This window comes from Xenopus tropicalis, chromosome 3 (assembly GCF_000004195.4).
Source record: "Xenopus tropicalis strain Nigerian chromosome 3, UCB_Xtro_10.0, whole genome shotgun sequence".
In the NCBI taxonomy this organism is placed as follows: domain Eukaryota; kingdom Metazoa; phylum Chordata; class Amphibia; order Anura; family Pipidae; genus Xenopus; species Xenopus tropicalis.
Window position 1 is genome coordinate 7,527,353 of NC_030679.2, and position 25,862 is coordinate 7,553,214.

Sequence of the window (25,862 nt, forward strand, 5' to 3'; positions counted from 1 at the left end):
TCTGTGGCACCTTACAGCCCCCCTGGCATTCCCAGTACCCAGAGGCACAAACAGCCCCCCCAGCCCCAATAAATAGTGACTGTCTATGGCACCTTACAGCCCCCCTGGCATTCCCCGTACCCAGAGGCACAAACAGCCCCCCCCCCCAGCCCAATAAATAGTGACTGTCTGTGGCACCTTACAGGCCCCCCCCCCTGGCATTCCAGTACCCAGAGGCACAACAGCCCCCCCAGCCCAATAAATAGTGGACTGTCTGGTGGCACCTTACAGCCCCCCTGGCATTCCATACCCAGAGGCACAAACAGCCCCCCCAGCCCAATAAATAGTGACTGTCTGTGGCACCTTACAGCCCCCCCTGGCATTCCCAGTACCCAGAGGCACAAACAGCCCCCCCCCAAGCCCAATAAATAGTGACTGTCTGTGGCACCTTACAGCCCCCCTGGCATTCCCAGTACCCAGGAGGCACAAACAGCCCCCCCCAGCCCAATAAATAGTGACTGTCTGTGGGCACCTACAGCCCCCCTGGCATTCCCAGTACCCAGAGGCACAAACAGCCCCCGCAGCCCCAAATAAAATAGTGACTGTACTGTGGGCACCTAACAGCCCCCCCTGCATTCCCAGTACCCAGAGCACCAAACCAGCCCCCCAGCCCAATAAATAGTGACTGTCTGTGGCACCTTACAGCCCCCCTGGCATTCCCAGTACCCAGAGGCACAAAAGCCCCCCCCAGCCCAATAAATAGGACTTGTCTGTGGCACCTTACAGCCCCCCTGGCATTTCCCAGTACCCAGAGGCACAAACAGCCCCCCCAGCCCAATAAATAGTGACTGTCTGTGGCACTTTACAGCCCCCCTGGCATTTCCAGTACCCAGAGCACAAACAGCCCCCCAGCCCAATAAATAGTGACTGTCTGTGGCACCTTACAGCCCCCCTGGGCATTCCCAGTACCCAGAGGCACAAACAGCCCCCCCAGCCCCAATAAATAGTGACTGTCTGTGGCACTTTACAGCCCCCCCTGGCATTCCAGTACCCAGAGGCACAAACAGCCCCCCCAGCCCAATAAATAGTGAGTATCTGTGGGGCACTTACAGCCCCCCTGGCATTCCCAGTACCCAGAGGGCACAAAAGCCCCCAGCCCAATAAATAGTGACTGTCTGTGCACCTTACAGCCCCCTGGCATTCCCAGTACCCAGAGGCACAAACAGCCCCCCCAGCCCAATAAATAGTGACTGTCCTGTGCACCTTACAGCCCCCCTGGCATTCCCAGTACTCAGAGACACAAACAGCCCCCCCCAGCCCCAATAAATAGTGACTGTCTGTGGCACCTTACAGCCCCCCTGGCATTCCCAGTACCCAGAGGCACAAACAGCCCCCCCAGCCCAATAAATAGTGACTGTCTGTGGCACCTTACAGCCCCCCTGGCATTCCCAGTACCCAGAGGCACAAACAGCCCCCCCAGCCCAATAAATAGTGACTGTCTATGGCACCTTACAGCCCCCCTGGCATTCCCCGTACCCAGAGGCACAAACAGCCCCCCCCCCCAGCCCAATAAATAGTGACTGTCTGTGGCACCTTACAGCCCCCCTGCATTCCCAGTACCCCAGAGGCACAAACAGCCCCCCCAGCCCAATAAATAGTGACTGTCTGTGGCACCTTACAGCCCCCCTGGGCATTCCCAGTACCCAGAGGCACAAACAGCCCCCCAGCCCAATAAATAGTGACTGTCTGTGGCACCTTACAGCCCCCCTGGCATTCCCAGTACCCAGAGGCACAAACAGCCCCCCCAGCCCAATAAATAGTGACTGTCTGTGGCACCTTACAGCCCCCCCGGCATTCCCAGTACCCACAGATTGCCAGCCTGGGCCTGTTAGGGGTGCAGTGTCCAAAAAGCAGAGAAGGGCCCTTGGGTTTTTTGCAGTTGCCCCTTTTGCCCTCCTTCTATTATATTACTTGTATTACTGTAACTTTATTACATTGGGGGGTCCATTAAAAATAGTAGTGATTCAGAAAGGATGTTCCATTTGTTCATATAATACCATTTTAGCTTTGTGGCTGGGAGAGAAGCTGCTGGAACAGGGAGAGGGGACCGTACTGTGAGGTAAAACGCCTCACAAAGTGCTTCTATACAGCTACAGCTTGCTAAAGCTTCTCCGTGCCCATGGTAACGGCCCTCCCTCCTCAGCAGCGCCCCGCCTACTCTCCTGTGGGCTGACCTCCAACCTCCTGCGTGATTGGCCCGTTACCTTGCTGCGGATGTCACTTCCGCCGCCGCCATCTTGGTAGTGGATAGGGGAGAAAAGTCGAGGATGAGGTTTGTAAATGAGAGCGGACGGTGAGGGAAGGAGGTGGGCTGGTACCCTGCAATGGGGGTGTGATGGTTACTATCCCTGTGTCTGTTAACAGTGCTGTGTGAGTGTGAGTGTATGTTTATATGTGTATGTAAGGGGAGTGGGGGGGGCTGTACAAGTGACATCTGTGGGAGATGAAGGGATGCACATCATTTAAAGGGGAACTCTGCCTAAGGAGATCAGATATATACCTATATATATATATATATGAGTTACATTCATCTCTATAGCACCTTAACAACATGTATCTATCTCTACCCTGACAGAACCATGGCCGTAAGTATCCGGCACTAGCAAAGAACCTTCTAACCGCCACTTCAGCATCGAGGCGCCACCAAGAACCTCCATGACAAAGGCCTGGAAACGATTTCACTCTGCCCCGCCGCTGTCATTTGCCTCGTAGCCTTCCAAGCGCAAGATATTTCCGCCACAGACTCTTGCAACCATGGATTTCATCGGTGCACCATTAGCGCCAACGGAGCCAAAGGCAAGAACCTAGAGAAAGTGATGCCATACGTATAGGTAAGTGTGCTGCTACCCATCTCTTTGTTTAAAGGAGAAGGAAAGGCTAAGTTACTTGGGGGTGCCAAAATGTTAGGCACCCCCAAGTTACTTAAATCGCTTACCTCGTACCCTGGGCTGGTGCCCCTGTTAGGAGAAAACAGCACCAGCCCAGGGTAGCTGTAGCGAGCGCTTCCTTCTTCCCTAACATTATGGCACCCCCAAGTGACTTGGACTTTCCTTCTCCTTTAAAGGAGAAGGAAAGGCTAATAAAGAGTTAATCTCAAGCTGCTGGCATACCTTCAGTTCTCTCAATAGTGCCCTTAAGTCTCCCCTTATTTCTCCCGTTCAGATGATCAGAAGCCTCATAGGAAAAAAAAAACAGCTGAGATCTGTAAACACATTTCCCATAATGCCTCGCTCCTGCACCGAGACCCCTGTACATGCTCTGTTTGTAAAACTATGAGGAAGCTTCCTGCTGATTGGCTCAGATCCCACATTCCTAAGGGGGAAGGAGGGAGTTCTTAGGATTCTTGAGGTAGGGGGGAGCAGGAGAGAGGAGAGAGCTGCGTGTCTCTGGCACAGGAAAACAAACAGACAAGAAATTCTGTATCTTTTGATAGAGGACTCAGTGCAACATAGACCTTTCTGATAAAGCTTACTGAGTTTATACCTTTCCTTCTTCTTTAACAGCAGGAAATGGAACAGACACGGTTGTGCTATTAACCTTCTTTCTTTTTATCCCCCCCCCCCCAGTCCCGTTCCACCAGATGTCGCCGTGAAGGCATCAGATGCATTACAGGTACTAGTAGCGCAGTGGGACCAATACTTTCATAAGCGGAGTCTAAACATTGCCCAGTTGGTTTCAGTGTGGGAGAAAATGTGGGAAAATTGTGGTAGATTGTGTTAAAGGGGTGGTTTAGTTGAACCACCCCTTTAACACAACCTACCACAATTTTCAGGTCAACTTTTTGTATGTTATATAATAGCCAGTTCTTTTCAATTGGCATTAATTTTTGTAAAATTTTTGATTTATTTGCCTTTCACCTTTCGCTTTTGTTGACCCCGGCAGTCAAATACCTGCTGCTCTGTACAGCAACAATATTATTGTACCGTATATACTCGAGTATAAGCCAATCCGTATATAAGTATTAGCAATGCTGATCACATGATATGGATATACCTGATCAGTATTGCTAATACTGGTAAATACTGTACTTAGAAAACCAATAAAGACATATTTCAAATAAATACTGTACTTAGTACTGAACTAATTATAGGTAATTATTGATTGGTTGAAGTTAAACACACGGTATGTGCTTAATGTCAATCAATTATGATTAACTGTAATTAGGATATATACATATCTATACATACCAGTATCTAGCACTAGGACATAATTCCAAACTGAACTAAAACATAATTCATTCAAAAACCACAACTAATAAAAAAGACCAACTGTGATAAATGTTTATGGGTGTAGGTTTAATTGGCGCCTATTTTCTGGGTCTTCACAGAATGAATGAGTTGAACCTCAGCACAGTGGGGATTGACCAGCTGACCTCTTCCTCCGTAGCCAATTCTTTAACGGTCTCAGGGAGTCATCTTGGGCTTTCTGGCTCCCCTCCACACAATACTCTTCCAGCACCAGGTAAGCAAGGGGAAGTTAAACCTATCCTGCGGTTGTTTCAATGTAAAGCTTCTAACAAACATTTTGTTTTTTCCAATGTCTCTGTTTCAGGTTTACCAGTGGCAATACCTAACCTGGGTCCATCATTAAGCTCCCTTCCTTCCGCTCTCTCAGTCATGTTACCTATGGGGATAGGAGACCGTGGCGTGATGTGTGGTCTCCCAGAAAGGAACTACCCCCTTCCTCCTCCACCTTACCCTCACCTGGAGAGCAGCTACTTCAGGCACATACTGCCAGGTGATTTGGGCTTCCTTTCCTAATGAAAGCTACAGTATTTAGGGGGAATTCAGTAATCCATAGGTCTATCTCACTGGCCATAAACTTTCCAGCAGGAGAATGACTGGTTATTGGGCCCCAGTGCAGAGCAGGGGCAGGTAGGTGGGAAGGGGTAAAACTTAGGGCAAACTCCACTGACCCCCCAATAAACTGAATTAATCAGTGGAACTCTTTATATGAACTGCTTATTATAGAGTAACACAAGGGGCGTGGGCAAATTTTGGATAATGTGTAATTGTGTTCATGGGGGGGGGGGGCATATAAATAACCTGTGCGGTGATGGTGGCCCTTATGGCCAGCTTTTATAATTATATTGTGGAATCTCATGTCCTGTTCTGTTCACCTTGCAGGAATCCTCTCGTACCTAGCTGACCGCCCCCCACCGCAATACATACACCCCAGCCCGCTGAATGTAGACGGCAACTCCGGCCTTTCTGTTTCCAACGCCCCACAGTCTCTGGACCCTTTTCAGCCTGGGGGATCTGTGGGTTTAGAGACCGGAATAGTATCCCTAGACTCTCGGTCGGTCGGTGGGCACACAGGGCAGAGCCTGCACCCTAGCGATGGGCACGAGGTGCAGCTGGACTCGGGGATTACTATGGGGAGTGTCTCACGAGTGAACAGTCCCATCCCGTCTGACGGCATTACAGAAGAGCTGGCCATGGAAGGCGTCGCATCGGAGCACAGGCAGCTCTCTAACGTCCCGCGCTCCCACGAGCCCCTCACAGTGGACGGCAGCCTGCCCCCTGATGCCGTGGGCCATGCTAGTGTCTTACCACTGCACAGTGGTTCCTTAGAACTCCCAGTAGTTATGGAGTCGGAACATCACATGGCAACCCGTTCGAGCATGTCGGAAAGCAGCCTGAGTGATACTATCCACACTGTGGCCATGGATAGCAACCCCGTGACTGTAGCGCTGTCTTCTTCCCACCAGCTTTCATCTTTAACCTCAGTGTCCTTACACGGGGGCAGCATCAGCCTTGAGCCAGTCACGGTGTCTTCCATAACCCCAGAGGTCTCCATGGGAGGTGGACATGTTGATACCGGGAACCTGACCTTTGTCCCTTCCACCCTACAGATCGACTCCAATTCTAACAAGGAAAATATGGCAACTCTGTTTACAATCTGTGAGTGTGGGATATGAATCTAGTGCTTTAATTATGTCTCAATAATTATTTTGTTCCTGCTCAATTGTGCTTAGTACAGGGGAATCCCTATGCTGCCATAGTTTTATGGTATCTCTCTGTACAGGCTATGAGCAAACTTAGGGGGCTGTTCCTGCTGAATTGTGCTTAGTACAGGGGAATCCCTATGCTGCCATAGTTTTATGGTATCTCTCTGTACAGGCTATGGGCAAACTTAGGGGGCTGTTCCTGCTGAATTGTGCTTAGTACAGGGGAATCCCTATGTGCCATAGTTTTATGGTATCTCTCTGTACAGGCTATGAGCAAACTTAGGGGGCTGTTCCTGCTGAATTGTGCTTAGTACATGGGAATCCCTATGTGCCATAGTTTTATGGTATCTCTCTGTACAGGCTATGAGCAAACTTAGGGGGCTGTTCCTGCTGAATTGTGCTTAGTACAGGGGAATCCCTATGTGCCATAGTTTTATGGTATCTCTCTGTACAGGCTATGAGCAAACTTAGGGGGCTGTTCCTGCTGAATTGTGCTTAGTACAGGGGAATCCCTATGTGTCATAGTTGTATGGTATCTCTTTGTACAGGCTATGAGCAAACTTAGGGGGCTGTTCCTGCTGAATTGTGCTTAGTACAGGGGAATCCCTATGTGCCATAGTTTTATGGTATCTCTCTGTACAGGCTATGGGCAAACTTAGGGGGCTGTTCCTGCTGAATTGTGCTTAGTACGGGGGAATCCCTATGTGCCATAGTTTTATGGTATCTCTCTGTACAGGCTATGAGCAAACTTAGGGGGCTGTTCCTGCTGAATTGTGCTTAGTACAGGGGAATCCCTATGTGGCCATAGTTTTATGGTATCTCTCTGTACAGGCTATGAGCAAACTTAGGGGGCTGTTCCTGCTGAATTGTGCTTAGTACAGGGGAATCCCTATGTGCCATAGTTTTATGGTATCTCTCTGTACAGGCTATGAGCAAACTTAGGGGGCTGTTCCTGCTGAATTGTGCTTAGTACAGGGGAATCCCTATGTGCCATAGTTTTATGGTATCTCTGTGTACAGGCTATGAGCAAACTTAGGGGGCTGTTCCTGCTGAATTGTGCTTAGTACAGGGGAATCCCTATGTGCCATAGTTTTATGGTATCTCTCTGTACAGGCTATGAGCAAACTTAGGGGGCTGTTCCTGCTGAATTGTGCTTAGTACAGGGGAATTGAATGGCTAAGAGAAGAGCTAGGAGGAAGAGGTTTTGGCTTGCTAGCCTAAAGGACAATCCAGTAATGTTTTTACAGAAGCTTAGGCTTAAAGAAACAAAATAAAATTATATATTGTAGTTGCCCTTTAAAGCAGAATAATAACATGCCCAGATTTCCTAGGCTACTTTCATGCCACTACTGTCTCTAATCCTGCTCCTCCTGTGCCCTTTAGGCAGTAACTTTTTTTTTTATATATTAATTTTTTTTTTTCATCGGCTCTTCAGCTGCTATCTGGTTGCTAGGGGCCAGTTCCCCGTTGCAACTAGCCAGTATTTTGGATGACAGACATGGAAGAGGCCTCAGGAACAGATTTGTTATTAAATCAGGTTTTTCTTTCTCACTTCTCATTCTTTGTCTCTGCTTTCCTGACAGGGTGCACACTCTGCGACCGGGCATACCCCTCTGATTGCCCCGAACACGGCCCGGTCACATTCATACCAGACAACCCCATCGAAAGCCGGGCGAGATTGTCCCTCCCTAAGGAGCTGGCGCTGAGGCAGTCTGTAACTGGGGCCGAAATGGGTAAGGAATACATTCACCCCTCTCTAACAGATTTTCTAGTGTTCTAGGTGGTTTCTTCTCATGCTGTATATTTTATACCCACGTATCAGTCAGCGTGCCCATTATACGACAATGGGAACTATAATGGGCACTAGCCCATTGTAGTGCCCATTATATTTCCCATTATAGTTCCCATTATAGTGGCCACTATATTTCCCATTATAGTGCCCATTATAGTTCCCGTTCTATTTCCCATTATAGTGCCCGTTCTATTTCCCATTATAGTTCCCGTTCTATTTCCCATTATAGTGCCCGTTCTATTTCCCATTATAGTGCCCGTTCTATTTCCCATTATAGTGCCCGTTCTATTTCCCGTTATAGTGCCCGTTATAGTGCCCATTTTATTTCCCATTATAGTGCCCGTTATAGTGCCCATTATATTTCCCATTATAGTGCCCGTTATATTTCCCATTATAGTGCCCGTTATATTTCCCATTATATTTCCCATTATAGTGTCCATTATATTTCCCATTATAGTGCCCGCTATAGTGCCCATTATATTTCCCATTATAGTGCCCGCTATATTTCCCATTATATTTCCCATTATAGTGTCCATTATATTTCCCATTATAGTGCCCGCTATAGTGCCCATTATATTTCCCATTATAGTGCCCATTATATTTCCCATTATAGTGCCCGCTATATTTCCCATTATATTTCCCATTATAGTGTCCATTATATTTCCCATTATAGTGCCCATTATAGTGCCCATTATATTTCCCATTATAGTGCCCGCTATAGTGCCTGCTATAGTGCCCATTGTAGTGCCCATTGTAGTGCCCATTATAATGCCCATTATAATATGAAATTTAGGCTGGGAAGGATAAATGTAGATTTCTGGGTCCCGCAGCCTCCAGGTTAAATCTGAATGATTCTGAATGATTATCTCTTCCCATTATCCAATAATCCATTATACTGGAATTAAACTAGATAATTGGATAACGCTGGCAACTTCTTCTTTCAGGTGTATGGGCACAGGAAACCATCCCAGTCAGGACCTGCTTTGGGCCTCTGATAGGGCAGGAGAGTCAGTCGCTGGAGGTTGCTGATTGGACGGACAAATCTGCCAGCCACATCTGGAAGGTGAGAATTTGCATGTGTATTCCCCTGTAATTCAGCAGGAACAGCCCCCTAAGTTTGCTCATAGCCTGTACAGAGAGACACCATAACACTATGGCACATAGGGATTCCCCTGTACTAAGCACAATTCAGCAGGAACAGCCCCCTAAGTTTGCCCATAGCCTGTACAGAGAGATACCATAACACTATGGCACATAGGGATTCCCCTGTACTAAGCACAATTCAGCAGGAACAGCCCCCTAAGTTTGCTCATAGCCTGTACAGAGAGAAACCATAAAACTATGGCACATAGGGATTCCCCTGTACTAAGCACAATTCAGCAGGAACAGCCCCCTAAGTTTGCTCATAGCCTGTACAGAGAGAAACCATAAAACTATTTTCTCACTGACATTCCCTTTCCCAGATGTACCACAATGGAGTGATGGAGTTCTGCATCATCACGACTGACGAGAATGAGTGTAACTGGATGATGTTTGTGCGTAAGGCCAGGTATTTAGTGCTAGAACTTGAAGGATCTTGGCTGCCCAGTGACAATTAGAAAGGGATGGGGTTGGCCCCTTAAGCCTCTGTGGGGTCCATTTTCCTGCTTGGAGGCACTGAATCCAAAGGTGACAGTTCCCCTGTGCAAGCAAGAGGCGGCTTTGGCCAGTATGCTAGTAGAGGCATGGATTTGACCATAAAGGGGCGGTTCACCTTCCATTTAACTTGTAGTATGTTATGGACATATATTCCAGCCTCTGTTTTAAACCGCGGCCGGGTTGCTAGGTTAAATTGGACCCTAGCAACCAGATAGCTGCTCAAATTCCAAACCAAAAGCCGAATAAATAAAACGCAGTTGATAAAAAAATAAAGACCAATTGCAAATTGTCTCAGAATAGCACTCTCCACATCAGGAATCTTCAACCCCTTTTACCCATAAGCCACATTCAAATGTAAAAAGACTTGGGGAGCAACACAAGGATGAAAAATGTTCCTGGGATGCCAAATAAGGGCTGTGATTGGCTATTTCTTAGCCCCTTTATGGACTGGCAGCCTACAGGAGGCTCTGTTTGGCTGTACATCTGGCTTTTATGCAACCAGAACAAGGAATATAAAAAATAAGCCCCTACTGGGAGCAACATCCAAGGGGTTGGGGAGCAACATGTTACCCCCGAGCCACTGGTTGGGGATCACCGCTCTACATCATACTAAGAGTTAATTTAAAGGCAAACAACACTTTACTAAAGCCCAGTTAGAAATGTGGCTATTTTCTTGTTTTAGTCCATTTCCTTCATGTCCGATACTGTAACTTATTCTGGGTCTCTTGCACCAGGAACCCGGAGGAACAGAACCTCGTGGCCTATCCTCATGATGGAAAGATCTACTTCTGCACCTCCCACAACGTCTCGCCCGAACAGGAACTGCTCTTTTACTACAGTCGGGACTATGCCAGGCAGATGGGTAAGCACTGGGGTTTGTGTTACACAGTACAGGTATAGGAGCCCTTATCCGGAAACCCGTTATCTGAAGTTCCGAATTTTTCTTTTTCTCTGTAATAATAAAACAGTACCTGTACTTGATCCCAACTAAGATATAATTACCCCTTATTGGGGCAGAACAGCCCTATTGGGTTTATTTAATGGTTAAATGATTCCCTTTTCTCTGTAATAATAAAACAGTACCTGTACTTGATCCCAACTAAGATATAATTACCCCTTATTGGGGCAGAACAGTCCTATTGGGTTTATTTCATGGTTAAATGATTCCCTTTTCTCTGTAATAATAAAACAGTACCTGTACTTGATCCCAACTAAGATATAATTACCCCTTATTGGGGCAGAACAGCCCTATTGGGTTTATTTAATGGTTAAATGATTCCCTTTTCTCTGTAATAATAAAACAGTACCTGTACTTGATCCCAACTAAGATATAATTACCCCTTATTGGGGCAGAACAGCCCTATTGGGTTTATTTCATGGTTAAATGATTCCCTTTTCCCTGTAATAATAAAACAGTACCTGTACTTGATCCCAACTAAGATATAATTACCCCTTATTGGGGGCAGAACAGCCCTATTGGGTTTATTTCATGGTTAAATGATTCCCTTTTCTCTGTAATAATAAAACAGTACCTGTACTTGATCCCAACTAAGATATAATTACCCCTTATTGGGGCAGAACAGCCCTATTGGGTTTATTTCATGGTTAAATGATTCCCTTTTCTCTGTAATAATAAAACAGTACTTGTACTTGATCCCAACTAAGATATAATTACCCCTTATTGGAGGCAGAACAGCCCTATTGGGTTTATTTAATGGTTAAATGATTCCCTTTTCTCTGTAATAATAAAACAGTACCTGTACTTGATCCCAACTAAGATATAATTACCCCTTATTGGGGCAGAATAGCCATTAACCCATGTATATATTACACCCATATACCAGGCCTCCCAGAACAGCCAGAGTTCTTTGTGTGCCACTGTGGGAAGGAGTGCCACTCGTACGCAGATTTCAAGAGCCACGTGAATAGCCACCTCCCTGCCGAGCCCCTGAGCAGCGGCGTGGCCAATGGGCTGACCCCCACCAAGGAGCGGAAGTGGAAATGCTCAATGTGCTCGCGGTCCTTTATCTCCTCCTCCAAACTCAACGTTCATTTCATGGGCCACATGGGCATGAAACCCCATAAGTGCGAGTTCTGCAGTAAGGCATTTAGTGACCCCAGCAACCTCCGTACCCACCTCCGGATACACACGGGTGAGTTCTACCTACCGATTGCTATAAAGAGCCGGTGCCGGGACACGTGGGCACGTAAATCCCTATAATATTCCATTTGCAGGTCAGAAGAATTACCGCTGCGGCCTGTGCGACAAGTCGTTCACCCAGAAAGCTCACTTGGCCTCCCATATGGCCATACACACGGGCGAGAAGACCCTGAAATGTGACTTCTGTGAGAAGATGTTCATGCGCAGGCACGACCTGAAGCAGCACGTGCTCACCCACACCCGGTGCGTGTACTCCCTTGGAATTCTGGGGGTTTCCCAGCAACACTTTGGGTTTATATAGGACCCCCCCACACAAAAAAGCCAATTATAATCAGCAGTATCTAAGCATTAAGCTGTAATAGAAGTCCTGCTTTCAGAAAGGGTTAGTTTCCATTAAATCAGGGGTGGGCAAACTACGGCCCCCTTAAGAAAATGACGGGCCCTGATTGGTTGTGCCCTGTGTGTATGCATGATGTCAGCAATGGACAAAAGGATGCAGAAGGGAGCCGGGGGGGGCGGGGTACAGAAGCATCCAAGGACGGAGGAAGGGGGGGGGGGGGGTGGAGCTGAAGGATGCTGGGGGGGAAGTGTAAGGATGTTGGGGAGGATGCTGGGGGGGTGGAACTGAAAAATACGGGGGGGAGCTGAAGGATGCTGGGGGGAAGCTTAAGGATGTTGAGGGGGGGGAACTGAAGGATGTTGGGGAGGATGCTGGGGGGAGAGCTGAAGAATGTTGGGGGGGAGCTGAAGAATGTTGGGGAGGATGCTGGGGGGGTAGCTGAAGGATATTGGGGAGGATGCTGGGGGGGAGCGGAAGGATGTTGGGGAGGATGCTGGGGGGGGAGCTGAAGAATGTTGGGGAGGATGCTGGTGGGGAGCTGAAGGATGTGGGGGAGGATGCTGGGGGGTGGAGCTGGAGGATGCTGGTGGGGAGCTGAGAGGCCCTGTGATTTCTGATGGCAACCCTGGGCGTAACGCCGGCCCGGCTGTCTGTAAGTCAATGTGGCCCCCGAGCCATAAAGTTTGCCCACCCCCCTGCTTTAAATCCTGCTCTCTGTTCATAAAAACCATTTTTCTTTCCTAAAGGGAACGGCGGATCCGATGCCCCAAGTGTGACAAATGCTTTTCCCGCACGGGTCACCTTAAGAAGCACCTCAACTCGCACGAGGGGAGGCGGGACTACGTGTGCGAGAAATGCTCGAAGGCTTTCCTCACCCGGTATCACCTCTCCCGGCACCTGAAGATCTGCAAGGGCCCAAGCACCGCCCCCCTGACGCCCGACACTGACGAGGAAGAGGATTCGGAGGATGAAGAGTTACTGGGCTCGGACTGCGTCGTGTTCAACACAGACCTGACGGTGCACACGTGACCGAGGGAGCCGCCGTGCGTATTTATTCTATTTATTTCTGCCTCAGAAAGGCAAAGCGGGAACTACAGGGCTCCTCTTTCTCTGACTAAACGTCCCACCAACCTCAGCGCCTCCGACGGCCGAGGCTATTGGGCGTAGTTAATTACTGCCCATTGGCTGAGAATGGAGAAAAAGGCGGGGCTTTCTTTATGAATGAAAGCTTCAATATTAACTGTGTATATAAAAGGGATTATCTAAACTCCAGCCGGCTGGCTGTGCCAAGGAACACGGGAAATGCTCATTATAATAAATCATTATAGGACCTATGGCTGCATTGTGAATAATGGATAGTTCCACTAGTGGAACAGGGTGCTATATAATACAACATCACCCATAAATAAAGTGAGCAATATCTAGATAAGCCTCCATCTTGGCTCTCTCTGCTGCAGCTTATCTTCTCCAAACACACTGCTCCCCCACTTGCAAACGTTTCTCAATGAGCAAACGGGACCTGGTTTACCCTTATGGGAGCGCCTGTGGGTGGGTGGTGTAATATATATATATATATATATATATTACTGTATATTACACCACCCACCCACAGGCGCTCCCATAAGGGTAAACCAGGTCCCGTTTGCTCATTGAGAAACGTTTGCAAGTGGGGGAAGAAGTATTTTTGGAGAAATAGATAGATATATGCCATCATATATATGCATCTTGGAAAAGCAGGGGGCGAATAGCCAACTCAGCTCCTCCAGCCCAGCTTGTCCGCTTACTGGCCAATCCGTGGGTCCCAAACAATATTGGGCAGATTTAAAAATTCCATGGAGCAAGGGCCACATTGTGGTGTCGATTCAAACGCCGGCCCATGGTTGAAAAGAGGGTTACAAATAGGGCTGATCTGCTCCTTTTGCTCCCAGGACAGTTGGATCATAGTGGGCCTTCTGTCCTGGCCAGTAGATATCAACCAGATTTCTAGGCCAGATATTGGTTGGTTTGGCATTAGCCAGAGGCCAATAAGATGCTGACTAGGTTGGGCAGGGGGTGCAAAACATTATTTAAGGTTCCCATACACGGGGCGATTGTAGCTGCTGATATGGGTCCTTTAGACCAGTGTTTTTAAACCTTTTTTGGGCAAAGGCACACTTGTTTCATGAAAAAAATCACGAGGCACACCACCATTAGAAAATGTTAAAAATTTTAACTCTGTGCCCAGCAGCAGTGCCCCCCTAGTACACTGGTGCCCAGCAGCAGTGCCCCCCTAGTACACTGGTGCCCAGCAGCAGTGCCCCCCTAGTACACTGGTGCCCAGCAGCAGTGCCCCCCTAGTACACTGGTGCCCAGCAGCAGTGCCCCCCTAGTACACTGGTGCCCAGCAGCAGTGCCCCCCTAGTACATTTGGTGCCAAGAGCAGTGCCCCCTGTTACATTGGTGCCCAGCAGCAGTGCCCCCCTAGTACATTGGTGCCAAGAGCAGTGCCCCCCTAGTACATTGGTGCCCAGCAGCAGTGCCCCCTAGTACAATGGTGCCAAGAGCAGTGCCCCCTAGTACATTGGTGCCCAGCAGCAGTGCCCCCCTAGTACATTGGTGCCCAGCAGCAGTGCCCCCCTAGTACATTTGGGTGCCAAGAGCAGTGCCCCCTAGTACATTGGTGCCCAGCAGCAGTGCCCCCCTAGTACATTGGTGCCAAGAGCAGTGCCCCCTAGTACATTGGTTGCAGTGCCCCCTAGTACATTGGTGCCCACAGCAGTGCCCCCCTAGTACATTGGTGCCAAGAGCAGTGCCCCCCTAGTACATTGGTGCCCAGCAGCAGTGCCCCCTAGTACATTGGTGCCAAGAGCAGTGCCCCCCTAGTACATTGGTGAGCAGTGCCCCCCTAGTACATTGGTGCCAAGCAGCAGTGCCCCCCTAGTACATTGGTGCCCAGCAGCAGTGCCCCCCTAGTACATTGGTGCCAGCAGCAGTGCCCCCCTAGTACATTGGTGCCCAGCAGCAGTGCCCCCCCTAGTACATTGGTGCCCAGCAGCAGTGCCCCCCTAGTACATTGGTGCCCAGCAGCAGTGCCCCCCTAGTACATTGGTGCCCAGCAGCAGTGCCCCCCTAGTACATTGGTGCCCAGCAGCAGTGCCCCCTAGTACATTGGTGCCCAGCAGCAGTGCCCCCCTAGTACATTGGTGCCCAGCAGCAGTGCCCCCCTAGTACATTGGTGCCCAGCAGCAGTGCCCCCCTAGTACATTGGTGCCCAGCAGCAGTGCCCCCTAGTACATTGGTGCCCAGAGCAGTGCCCCCCTAGTACATTGGTGCCCAGCAGCAGTGCCCCCCTAGTACATTGGTGCCAAGAGCAGTGCCCCCCTAGTACATTGGTGCCCAGCAGCAGTGCCCCCCTAGTACATTGGTGCCAAGAGCAGTGCCCCCTAGTACATTGGTGCCCAGCAGCAGTGCCCCCCTAGTACATTGGTGCCAAGAGCAGTGCCCCCCTAGTACATTGGTGCAGCAGTGCCCCCCAGTACATTGGTGCCAAGAGCAGTGCCCCCTAGTACATTGGTGCCAAGAGCAGTGCCCCTAGTACATTGGTGCCCAGCAGCAGTACATTGGTGCCAAGAGCAGTGCCCCCCTAGTACATTGGTGCCCAGCAGCAGTGCCCCCTAGTACATTGGTGCCCAGCAGCAGTGCCCCCCTAGTACATTGGTGCCAAGAGCAGTGCCCCCTAGTACATTGGTGCCCAGCAGCAGTGCCCCCCTAGTACATTGGTGCCCAGCAGCAGTGCCCCCCTAGTACATTGGTGCCAAGAGCAGTGCCCCCCTAGTACATTGGTGCCCTGCCTACGGCACACCAGGCAACATCTCGCGGCACACTAGTGTGCCGCAGAACAGTGGTTGAAAAACGCTGCCTTAGACCGACTCAGCAGCTTATCGGCCCGTGTAGGGGCACAAACGACTGGCCTGCCCGACCGATATCTGGCCTGAAATTGGGCAGATATCGATCGGGCAGGTTAAAAGATTTAGTCTGATCGGGGACCACATCGGCTCGTTGATGCGGTCCCTAAAGCGACTGCGCCCATTGCCGCCGTTATAATTTAATTGTTTGGCCCCAGGACCAAACGACTGAATTAGCCTGAATTCCCCTGATACCGCCCAACCGTAGGTGGGGATATTGGGAGAAGATCCGCTCGCTTGGCGATCTCACCAAGCGAGCGGATCTTAAAGTGTATGGACGCCTTAGTATTCCTTCCAGACTGCAGCGGGACGGGGTGGAAATGAGTCTCTGTGCCCTTAACCCAGAAACAAACACGCATTAGGCTTTTATTTTTTTTTTTTAAGAGACCAAACACAGCTTTGCCTACGGGGCAGTTACAGTACACGGGGCAGGGGGCAGTTACAGTCAGTACAGAATGGAGTGATCCATAGGCCTCAGTATTGGGGCTGTAAAGGTGCCGCTATATCTCCTACCTGGACAAGGCACAATGTGACTTTCAACTGGTTCTAAGAAGTAGTTCCCCTCCGTTACCTTTGAGTATGTTACAGACTGTCCCACTCCTACAACTTTGCAATTGGTCTTCATTTTTTTAAAAAAAAAAAATGTATTCTTAGTTTTTGTTACTTATCTTTCCTATTCATATTCCAGACCCCTAGCACCCACGTAGCTACTGGAGAAACAGAAAAACTAAAATGAATAACTGCAAAATATAAAAGATGAAGACCAATTGCAAACTGTCTCTGAACATCTAAAGGTTTATTTAAAGGTAACCAACTCCTTTATGTGGGTAACTGTGGAGCAGCGGCAGTTTAATAACATCAAGGCCATGGAATTTGCCCCCCAGCCCAAGAATATGAAGCTTCAACCCCGTCCACCCCAGCGATAACCTTGTAACAAAACACGACCAATGAGAAAAGTAGGAGGTGAAACAGCCGGCGAGTTGCCTAATACGCTGCGTGGAAGGGGTAATCCTTGTGCTTCTTGGCCCTGCCGGAAAAAGTAAACAATATACACTGGTGAAGCTGTGTTTTTTAAAAGGTGCACTGTCTCTTTAAAAATTTATAAGTTGCTTTTTGGGGGGGGGGGGGGTAATCAAACTTTGAGCAGCATTTACTTCCCCTTTAAAGTGCAATAGCATTTCATTGGTTACTGTTAACAGAACTGTGCCCAGGGTGGCACTTAGCACATTGATTAACTGCCAGTCGGGCAGAAAGAGAAGAGGATACTTACGAGGAAAGCGCGCACACTCGCCAGCCGCGCTCGAAGCTAAAGATGGCTTCCGTGTCTTCCGGAGACAGCTCAAAGTCAAACACCTGCAAAGGCAGAAAGTTCATAACTAGACTGTATGGTGGTATCTCATAGGAATTTGCCCCCTCTAGGGGTAGGTAGGTGCCTAATGGGGGCTGCTGCAAAATAGCAGCTCTAAGTTTGGAATTTTGGTAGCCTGTTGCTAGGGTTCTGTTTTCCCTAGTAACCAGCTAGTGGTATAGCAAGAGGAGAGGGGCTGAATAGAAAGAGAAGTAATAAACAGGCACCAATACAAATGTCTCCCCACAGTGCAAGTGTTTGGTTGCTGGGGTCAGCGACCCCCATTTGAAGCTAAAGGAAGTCATTGAGATCCCCCCTCCTACTGGGTTGGACAGAATCCTCTCCTCTCACCTGGAAGTTCTCCTCAATGCGCGCCGGGGTGACAGATTTGGGGATGACGACAACATTCCGCTGGATATGGAACCGGATCAGAACCTTCAAAGAAACTATACATAAATATTCAGCTCTGATGCCTTCACCATTGGCCATATATGGGGGCGGAGTCTTAGGGCTCAGGAACCGGAATAAAGGGGAACTGGGAATGGAGTCTGTTTGTCCCTTTCCCTTCCCTGCACTGCTGGTTCTGACTCCTGATACAACTCCCCAATATCCATTCATTCCTCATTCTCACTGGGTTTATAGTTATGTGTAACTGTCACTGTGTCTGTCCCTTTCCCTTCCCTGCACTGCTGGTTCTGACTCCTGATACAACTCCCCAATATCCATTCATTCCTCATTCTCACTGGGTTTATAGTTATGTGTAACTGTCACTGTGTCTGTCCCTTTCCCTTCCCTGCACTGCTGGTTCTGACTCCTGATACAACTCCCCAATATCCATTCATTCCTCATTCTCACTGGGTTTATAGTTATGTGTAACTGTCACTGTGTCTGTCCCTTTCCCTTCCCTGCACTGCTGGTTCTGACTCCTGATACAACTCCCCAATATCCATTCATTCCTCATTCTCACTGGGTTTATAGTTATGTGTAACTGTCACTGTGTCTGTCCCTTTCCCTTCCCTGCACTGCTGGTTCTGACTCCTGATACAGCTCCCCAATACCCATTCATTCCTCATTCTCACTGGGTTTATAGTTATGTGTAACTGTCACTGTGTCTGTCCCTTTCCCTTCCCTGCACTGCTGGTTCTGACTCCTGATACAACTCCCCAATATCCATTCATTCCTCATTCTCACTGGGTTTATAGTTATGTGTAACTGTCACTGTGTCTGTCCCTTTCCCTTCCCTGCACTGCTGGTTCTGACTCCTGATACAACTCCCCAATACCCATTCATTCCTCATTCTCACTGGGTTTATAGTTATGTGTAACTGTCACTGTGTCTGTCCCTTTCCCTTCCCTGCACTGCTGGTTCTGACTCCTGATACAACTCCCCAATACCCATTCATTCCTCATTCTTACTGGGTTTATAGTTATGTGTAACTGTCACTGTGTCTGTCCCTTTCCCTTCCCTGCACTGCTGGTTCTGACTCCTGATACAACTCCCCAATACCCATTCATTCCTCATTCTCACTGGGTTTATAGTTATGTGTAACTGTCACTGTGTCAGTCCCTTCCCTGCACTGCTGGTTCTGACTCCTGATACAACTCCCCAATATCCATTCATTCCTCATTCTCACTGGGGTTCTTTTATACGGGGCCACGTACCTGGGCCGAGGTCTTGTTGTACTTTTTAGCAATTTCTTTGATTTTGGGCTCCTCGAGCAGAGACGGATCTTCCGGTTTGGCCCTAGAGACACAAGACATGGTCAGTACAGGACCCGGGTGCTAGGAAGGTGCAAGTGACAATGAAATGGGAGGAGCCAGGATATTACCAGGGCCGGTCTGGGGAGCCCAGGGGGCTGTAGGCAGTGACCACGATCCCCTTGGACTGGCAGAGATCAATCAGTTTCTTCTGGGTCAGGTAGGGGTGGCATTCAAACTGCAACGGTAACAGAACGGCAGTAAGAACTCACGGATTAACCACTTGGGGTAAATAACTGGTCCATCTGCAATAGCAAGTTAACCCCTTGTGCTTTTATTAACGGCATTTCCTGTTTTCGGGCTGCTCTCCTCCCACTGATCAGGCAGTGGGCAGGGCTTGGCCCCCACAAAAACAAACTAGTCAGATCCACTGACCAGCACAAAGCAGGCTGATGGATCTCTGGCCACTAAAGACCAAGGCAGTGAGAAAATCACCATCAGCAATTTTAGTCGACTTCAAGCTCCTCCCACCCTGCCTGACCATAGGAATGAGAACAGCCCAGAAGCAGGAGGGGCAGAAGGTTCAATTTCAATATAAGTGGGGTAATACAACTGACCTTTTAATTCTTTTCAGCCAGGGAGCATATCATTCAGAAAGCTTTTATTCTACTTATGACTGGTTGCTAGGCACAGTGACCCCAGCAACCAGATTTTTGGCTTTAGTATAGCATTCTAGTGCAATAAATTCCTCCTCCTAACCAATAGCATTCAAGGGTTGCCCCCCAATGTTACCTGGTGAACCGCCGGCTTGTGCTTCAATCCTGGTTTATTCAGCAGCTGCTCGATTTGCTCGCGGTTGAAGTTCGAGATGCCGATGGCCTTGACTAGCCCGGCGTCTACCAACTCCTCCATCCCCTGGGGGAACAGGGGTAAAAAAAAAAAAGGGGTGGTTTAAAACCTTCAGTTACAGAATGGCCAATTCTAAGCAACTTTTCAACAAGAAGACCAATTGCAATTAGTCTTAGACTATTACTCATTACATCATACTAAGTTAACTCAATGGTGCCCCATGGTTTCCTCCATTAATATGTGGGAGCTGCCATGACAACATAAAACAGATCATTTATAGACTGTAATGAATTTGGCCCCCTAGTGGCCAACCTGTGTATTGAAGGGGGACATTTATAGACGAAAGGGCTAAAGGCTGATCTGAATTGTGTAGAAGTTATTGGCCCCATCCGGCCCTTGAACATTACCCAACAGCCAATCAAACGTACCTCCCAGGTATCCAGGAAATGCGTATTACTGTGAATTACGCAGCCCTCGTTGTCGAGTGGGAAGAGCGCATCGCCAGCCTGGAATATAGAATCACACAAAAACGGCGTTTATTTAAAGGGGAAGTTACACCAACAAATAGAAAATGAGTAATAACAATAGTATAGGGGCATCCAACCCTTCCCTGAAACCACCGACTTTATCGTTCTAAATGAACTTAATGAAGGAGCACAGGGCCACATTTAGATCCGGGGACGGAATAGAACGCGCACCTGGAACCCTGTCGGCCAATGGACCAGGTAGAGGTCCAGGTAATCCAGTTTCAGGTCGGACAGGGTTTTCTGGCAGGCCCCCTTCACCATGGATTTGTCATGGAAGGTGCTCCACAGCTGTAGGAGATACAAACAGGATAAAGTATTATTGCAATAATAGGGGTCATGTAACTATGGTACGGAGCACGTAGTTACGTATTTATTCCAATGGCAGAAGGCTGGTACCTTGCTAACGACGAACAGGTCTTCTCTCTTCACCAGTCCCTCCTTAATCTTCTGCTGGATCCCCTCTCCCACCTCATTCTCATTCTGATACACATAGGCGCAGTCCAGGTGTCTGTAGCCCACCTCAATAGCCTTGGCCACCGCCGCCGTCACCTTCCCCGGCTCAGACTAACACAAAGCAAACAGGGTTTTATCTACTAATACATATAGTACAATGTACCCCCTACTGTAAATGATAAGGATATTAGCAGTCACTGAGGGGTTCTGTGCCCCCCATATAAAGGCACAAGGCTGCAGGCTGAGTTATACAGGGAACTCTGAGTATCACTCATGTATTATACGGGATAATGTACCCCCTACTGTAAATGATAAGGATATTAGCAGTCACTGAGGGGTTCTGTGCCCATATAAAGGCACAAGGCTGCAGGCTGAGTTATACAGGGAACTCTGAGTATCACTCATGTATTATAAGGGATAATGTACCCCCTACTGTATATGATAAGGATATTAGCAGTCACTGAGGGGTTCTGTGCCTATATAAAGGCACAAGGCTGCAGGCTGAGTTATACAGGGAACTCTGAGTATCACTCATGTATTATAAGGGATAATGTACCCCCTACTGTATATGATAAGGATATTAGCAGTCACTGAGGGGTTCTGTGCCCATATAAAGGCACAAGGCTGCAGGCTGAGTTATACAGGGAACTCTGAGTATCACTCATGTATTATAAGGGATAATGTACCCCCTACTGTAAATGATAAGGATATTAGCAGTCACTGAGGGGTTCTGTGCCCATATAAAGGCACAAGGCTGCAGGCTGAGTTATACAGGGAACTCTGAGTATCACTCATGTATTATAAGGGATAATGTACCCCCTACTGTAAATGATAAGGATATTAGCAGTCACTGAGGGGTTCTGTGCCCCCCATATAAAGGCACAAGGCTGCAGGCTGAGTTATACAGGGAACTCTGAGTATCACTCATGTATTATAAGGGATACTGTACCCCCTACTGTAAATGATAAGGATATTAGCAGTCACTGAGGGGTTCTGTGCCCATATAAAGGCACAAGGCTGCAGGCTGAGTTATACAGGGAACTCTGAGTATCACTCATGTATTATAAGGGATACTGTACCCCCTACTGTAAATTCTCAAGGCCAGGGAATTCAAGGCCTTAGTATAGGTAGGGGTATATTTATATATATATATGGTATTATGTTATGACAGCCTTATATAACCCCAGCTGGGGGCACATCAGGTGATGCCACAACAAAGCTCTAATCTCATTATATAATGTGGCTCTAATGCACCATTTGTCCTGCTCCGGTCAGTATCAGACGGGAACAATCTAATTGCCCCGACACAGACACAAATGCCCCCGGGCAGCAGAGCGGGGCTGATAAGCTCTCAGGCTGCACAAAGGATATTTATAGAATGGAGTGGCACAAGGAATGGGCCGCGGCTGCCGGGATATTAATATAACTATCGGGTCGGGCCGGCTCTATAAAATGGGAACAGTTGCCTCTGGGGGGGGGGCTAAAGCCCTGCCCACTTCCCCCAAGCACCGCCCACCCCAGAATCCCCTCCCCTTCACAACTCTCAGGGAGCCCCTGACTAAAGTACCCCCTGTACCCCTAGAAGGCAATAAGGCACCATACAGCGACCAATAATCTGTAGTCTTGGTCTGGGGGAGCCACATTGGCCCAGATGTGCGGATAGAGACCACCGGTGCCACTCAAAAGCTGAATGGTGATTGGCTATATACAGGGCCACAAATACAGCCTCGGTCTCCTAAACTATATAACTCCATGTCAGTGTCCCTGGCTCACAGAGCTTACACTCTAGTGCTTGCCCCGCCCCCCTCCCCCCTTGCCCCATGTTTGTAAATGAGCCCCACAGTCTAAATAAATGGGCAAATCCTGCAGGGTCACTAGAGCAATAACCCCCCCTGTGCCCACAGGCTGCTGTATGTCTCCCCTCTCACACCAGCTCCACCTCAGCTTCTAAAGCCTCCAGCCCCGAGCTTATTTACCCACGCTAGTTGCACCCTCCCAGCTGAATAAGGTGCAAAGTGCAGGGTGCAAGGGGGCAGTGGGTTTAGCCCCGGCCTTGAGGAGGTGAAAATTTACACCCGTGTTTGCACTGTGCGCGTAGTAAATAAGATCTACCATCAAAAAAAATGGCTCTGGGGCCGACCAGTGAGTTGCACCAATTTAATATAAATGTACAGGTGTAGGGAAAGCGAGGCATTGTACTAAACTCCTGAGCAGCTAGGAATGCTGGGAACTGTAGTACAGGTGTAGGGAAAGCGAGGCATTGTACTAAACTCCTGAGCAGCCAGGAATGCTGGGAACTGTAGTACAGGTGTAGGGAAAGCGAGGCATTGTACTAAACTCCTGAGCAGCTAGGAATGCTGGGAACTGTAGTACAGGTGTAGGGAAAGCGAGGCATTGTACTAAACTCCTGAGCAGCCAGGAATGCTGGGAACTGTAGTACAGGTGTAGGGAAAGCGAGGCATTGTACTACACTCCTGAGCAGCCAGGAATGCTGGGAACTGTAGTACAGGTGTAGGGAAAGCGAGGCATTGTACTAAACTCCTGAGCAGCCAGGAATGCTGGGAACTGTAGTACAGGTGTAGGGAAAGCGAGGCATTGTACTAAACTCCTGGGCAGCTAGGAATGCTGGGAACTGTAGTTCAGGTCAAACCATAGAGGCACAGGATACAGTTATGAGATGCAGCTCAGGCAAATGGAGAGGAGCTATTGTTGCTCTGTAGATACCGATCTGCCAGGAATGCTGGGAAATGAAGTACAGGTATAGGAAAAAGCTAGGCCTTGTACTAAACTCCTGAGCAGCTAGGAATGCTGGGATTTGTAGTTCAGGCAAAACATAGGTTTCACTGGGAAGCAATACTATGTGTATTGCTGCAGACACCATGCTCTGTAGAGCCAGATCTGCCAGGAATGCTGGGAAATGTAGTTCAGGCCAAACCTTAGAGGCACAGGATACAGTTATGAGATGCAGACACCATGCTCTGTATATACAGTTCTGCCAGGAATGCTGGGAAATGTAGTTCAGGCCAAACCTTAGAGGCACAGGATACAGTTATGAGATGCAGACACCATGCTCTGTATATACAGTTCTGCCAGGAATGCTGGGAAATGTAGTTCAGGCCAAACCTTAGAGGCACAGGATACAGTTATGAGATGCAGACACCATGCTCTGTAGAGCCAGATCTGCCAGGAATGCTGGGAAATGTAGTTCAGGCCAGACCTTAGAGGCACAGGATACAGTTATGAGATGCAGACACCATGCTCTGTAGAGCCAGATCTGCCAGGAATGCTGGGAAATGTAGTTCAGGCCAGACCTTAGAGGCACAGGATACAGTTTCATTGGAAAGCATGAAAGTCAGGCGAATGGAGAAGAACTATTGTTGCTCTATAGATACAGTTCTGCCAGGAATGCTGGGAAATGTAGTACAGGTGATGCTTAGATGCACAGGAGAAGTCGCTGCAACTTTAGTAGAACTGTAGCCCTTCCTGCCTTACAGGTGCCAGGCCGGCAGTGCATGCTGGGAGTTGTAGTAAAGATAAACCCAAACCCACTCACCTTCCATGTTCCCAGACCTACAATGGGCATCTGGGCCCCGGTATAGAGCTGCACATGGGTCGGGCCCTTCATCCCTGCGGCCGCTGCTGAGAGCTGAGACTTCTAACACTGACAGCCACAAGCAGAGACCGGAGAGACAGTACAAGTACAAAGGCGCCGCTCTCATTGGTTGGTAGGTGGGTGGGATCAGTCCTGATTGGTAGAAAAAACTGAAGTGACGAGCAGGCCTTGGGGTCATGTGACACAGCCTGGCAGCCAGCGTGTCCCTCTGTGCCTGGGATATTAAAGGGGAAGTAAAGCGGCGCTGCCTCATGTTGTGATTTATAGATCTCTGTGATATAAACCGGGGGAACCTACAGTGTGTAGTCTGTGGCTGTAACAGTATATAACTCTCCTTATCTTACTAACCTGGTACTGCCCCACCGGCCTGGGCAATTATTAGCCAACAAAGCTCAGCTTTAAATGAACTAAAGCTTTATATATCTATGTAGCTATATGTATTTATTACTCTATTTAGTTATTCTTTTACCTGCCTCTGAAATCCTTATCTGTTTGTCAGGGGGTCACTGACCATGGTAGTAAAAAAAATAACAAAACACCCCCCCCCCCCATAGAATGTGGTGGTTCAAGTCTATTGTTTATGACCTTCAGCTGCCTGGTTGCTAGGGTAATTAAGCCCTAGCAACCTGACGGCAGTTACAATTCCAGGCCTGAGAGCTGCATTAGAAATAAAAATGAAGAATAAAAATCTATGAAATATATATAATCCCCCCCAGTCTGCCGCTGGACTATCTGGGCTGAACACAGAGGCGGAACTGGAGGGGTTACAGACCCCCCTATACAGAGCCTTATGTTTATCCTGGTCCAATCAGCTGCATTTCCCCTTTAGTGCGTGACTTGTGTGACTAAGGGACCATCATGTGACCAGAATATTAGGCCGCAAGAGTGGAATTCCCCAAACATTAAAGGCAAAGTAAAACCAATTTCTTATTAGCCTGCATAGCTTCAACCTGCTCTCCTATTCGCTCTGTTTCCTGCTTGTGGACTTAACCCAACCCACCCTTCAGTCTGTGCTCACTCTTGTCCTTCAGACATTTCCCCCTCCCTGCTGGGAGTTGTAGTTTGGCCACATAGAAATACCCTCCGGTCTCCATCGCTGATCCCGTGATAAATAAGAGTGGGTACATAAAGCAGAGAGTATTCTCATTAAAGGAGCCTCTTGCATTAAGTGAGCAGTTTTTTGAAAGGGCTATAAATAATCTGAGTAGACACTCATCTGAGTAGACACTGTCTGAGTGATTTGCTTCCTAATGAAACAGTGTTACTGTAATAATCCATCCCTGATTCTGCTGTACTACAGCTCCCAGCATGCTTTACCCCAGGATAAAGTGCAGGAGAATGCTGGTAGTACAGCCGTAAGGCAAGACTGAGCCGCCGCTGTTTAATAACTGTATATTTACAGCAGTCTCAGGTCTGCCACCCAGTGGCAAGAGCTGCTTATTACACCCACAGGAACATAAAGGGAAAGTGCTGAGTAACCATGACAGGAATAAGTTATATAATACCAGATG

General features: G+C 48.4%; 2 protein-coding genes across 5 annotated transcripts; one reads left to right on the forward strand and one right to left on the reverse strand.

Annotated features, from left to right (window-relative positions):
- The first annotated feature begins 2,278 nt into the window (after positions 1–2,278).
- Positions 2,279–13,342, forward strand: prdm4 (PR domain 4). 4 transcript variants are annotated; one of them, XM_018092155.2, is made up of 13 exons: positions 2,279–2,345; positions 2,615–2,870; positions 3,606–3,651; positions 4,367–4,500; positions 4,591–4,776; positions 5,166–5,942; positions 7,573–7,722; positions 8,726–8,844; positions 9,245–9,330; positions 10,154–10,281; positions 11,264–11,572; positions 11,655–11,823; positions 12,667–13,342. In XM_018092155.2, the coding sequence occupies exons 3-13, from the start codon at positions 3,641–3,643 to the stop codon at positions 12,947–12,949; spliced, it is 2,352 nt and encodes a 783-aa protein (XP_017947644.1). In that variant the 5' UTR covers positions 2,279–2,345; positions 2,615–2,870; positions 3,606–3,640; the 3' UTR covers positions 12,950–13,342.
- Positions 13,343–16,225: 2,883 nt separating this feature from the next.
- akr1b1 (aldo-keto reductase family 1, member B1 (aldose reductase)) lies at positions 16,226–24,407 on the reverse strand. The gene is given in 10 exon segments (NM_001011130.1): positions 16,226–16,891; positions 17,135–17,217; positions 17,564–17,647; positions 18,874–18,955; positions 19,041–19,147; positions 19,702–19,824; positions 20,187–20,264; positions 20,457–20,573; positions 20,682–20,849; positions 24,292–24,407. Coding segments are annotated over 10 exon segments (957 nt in total). The 5' UTR covers positions 24,364–24,407; the 3' UTR covers positions 16,226–16,848.
- Between the last annotated feature and the right edge of the window lie 1,455 nt (positions 24,408–25,862).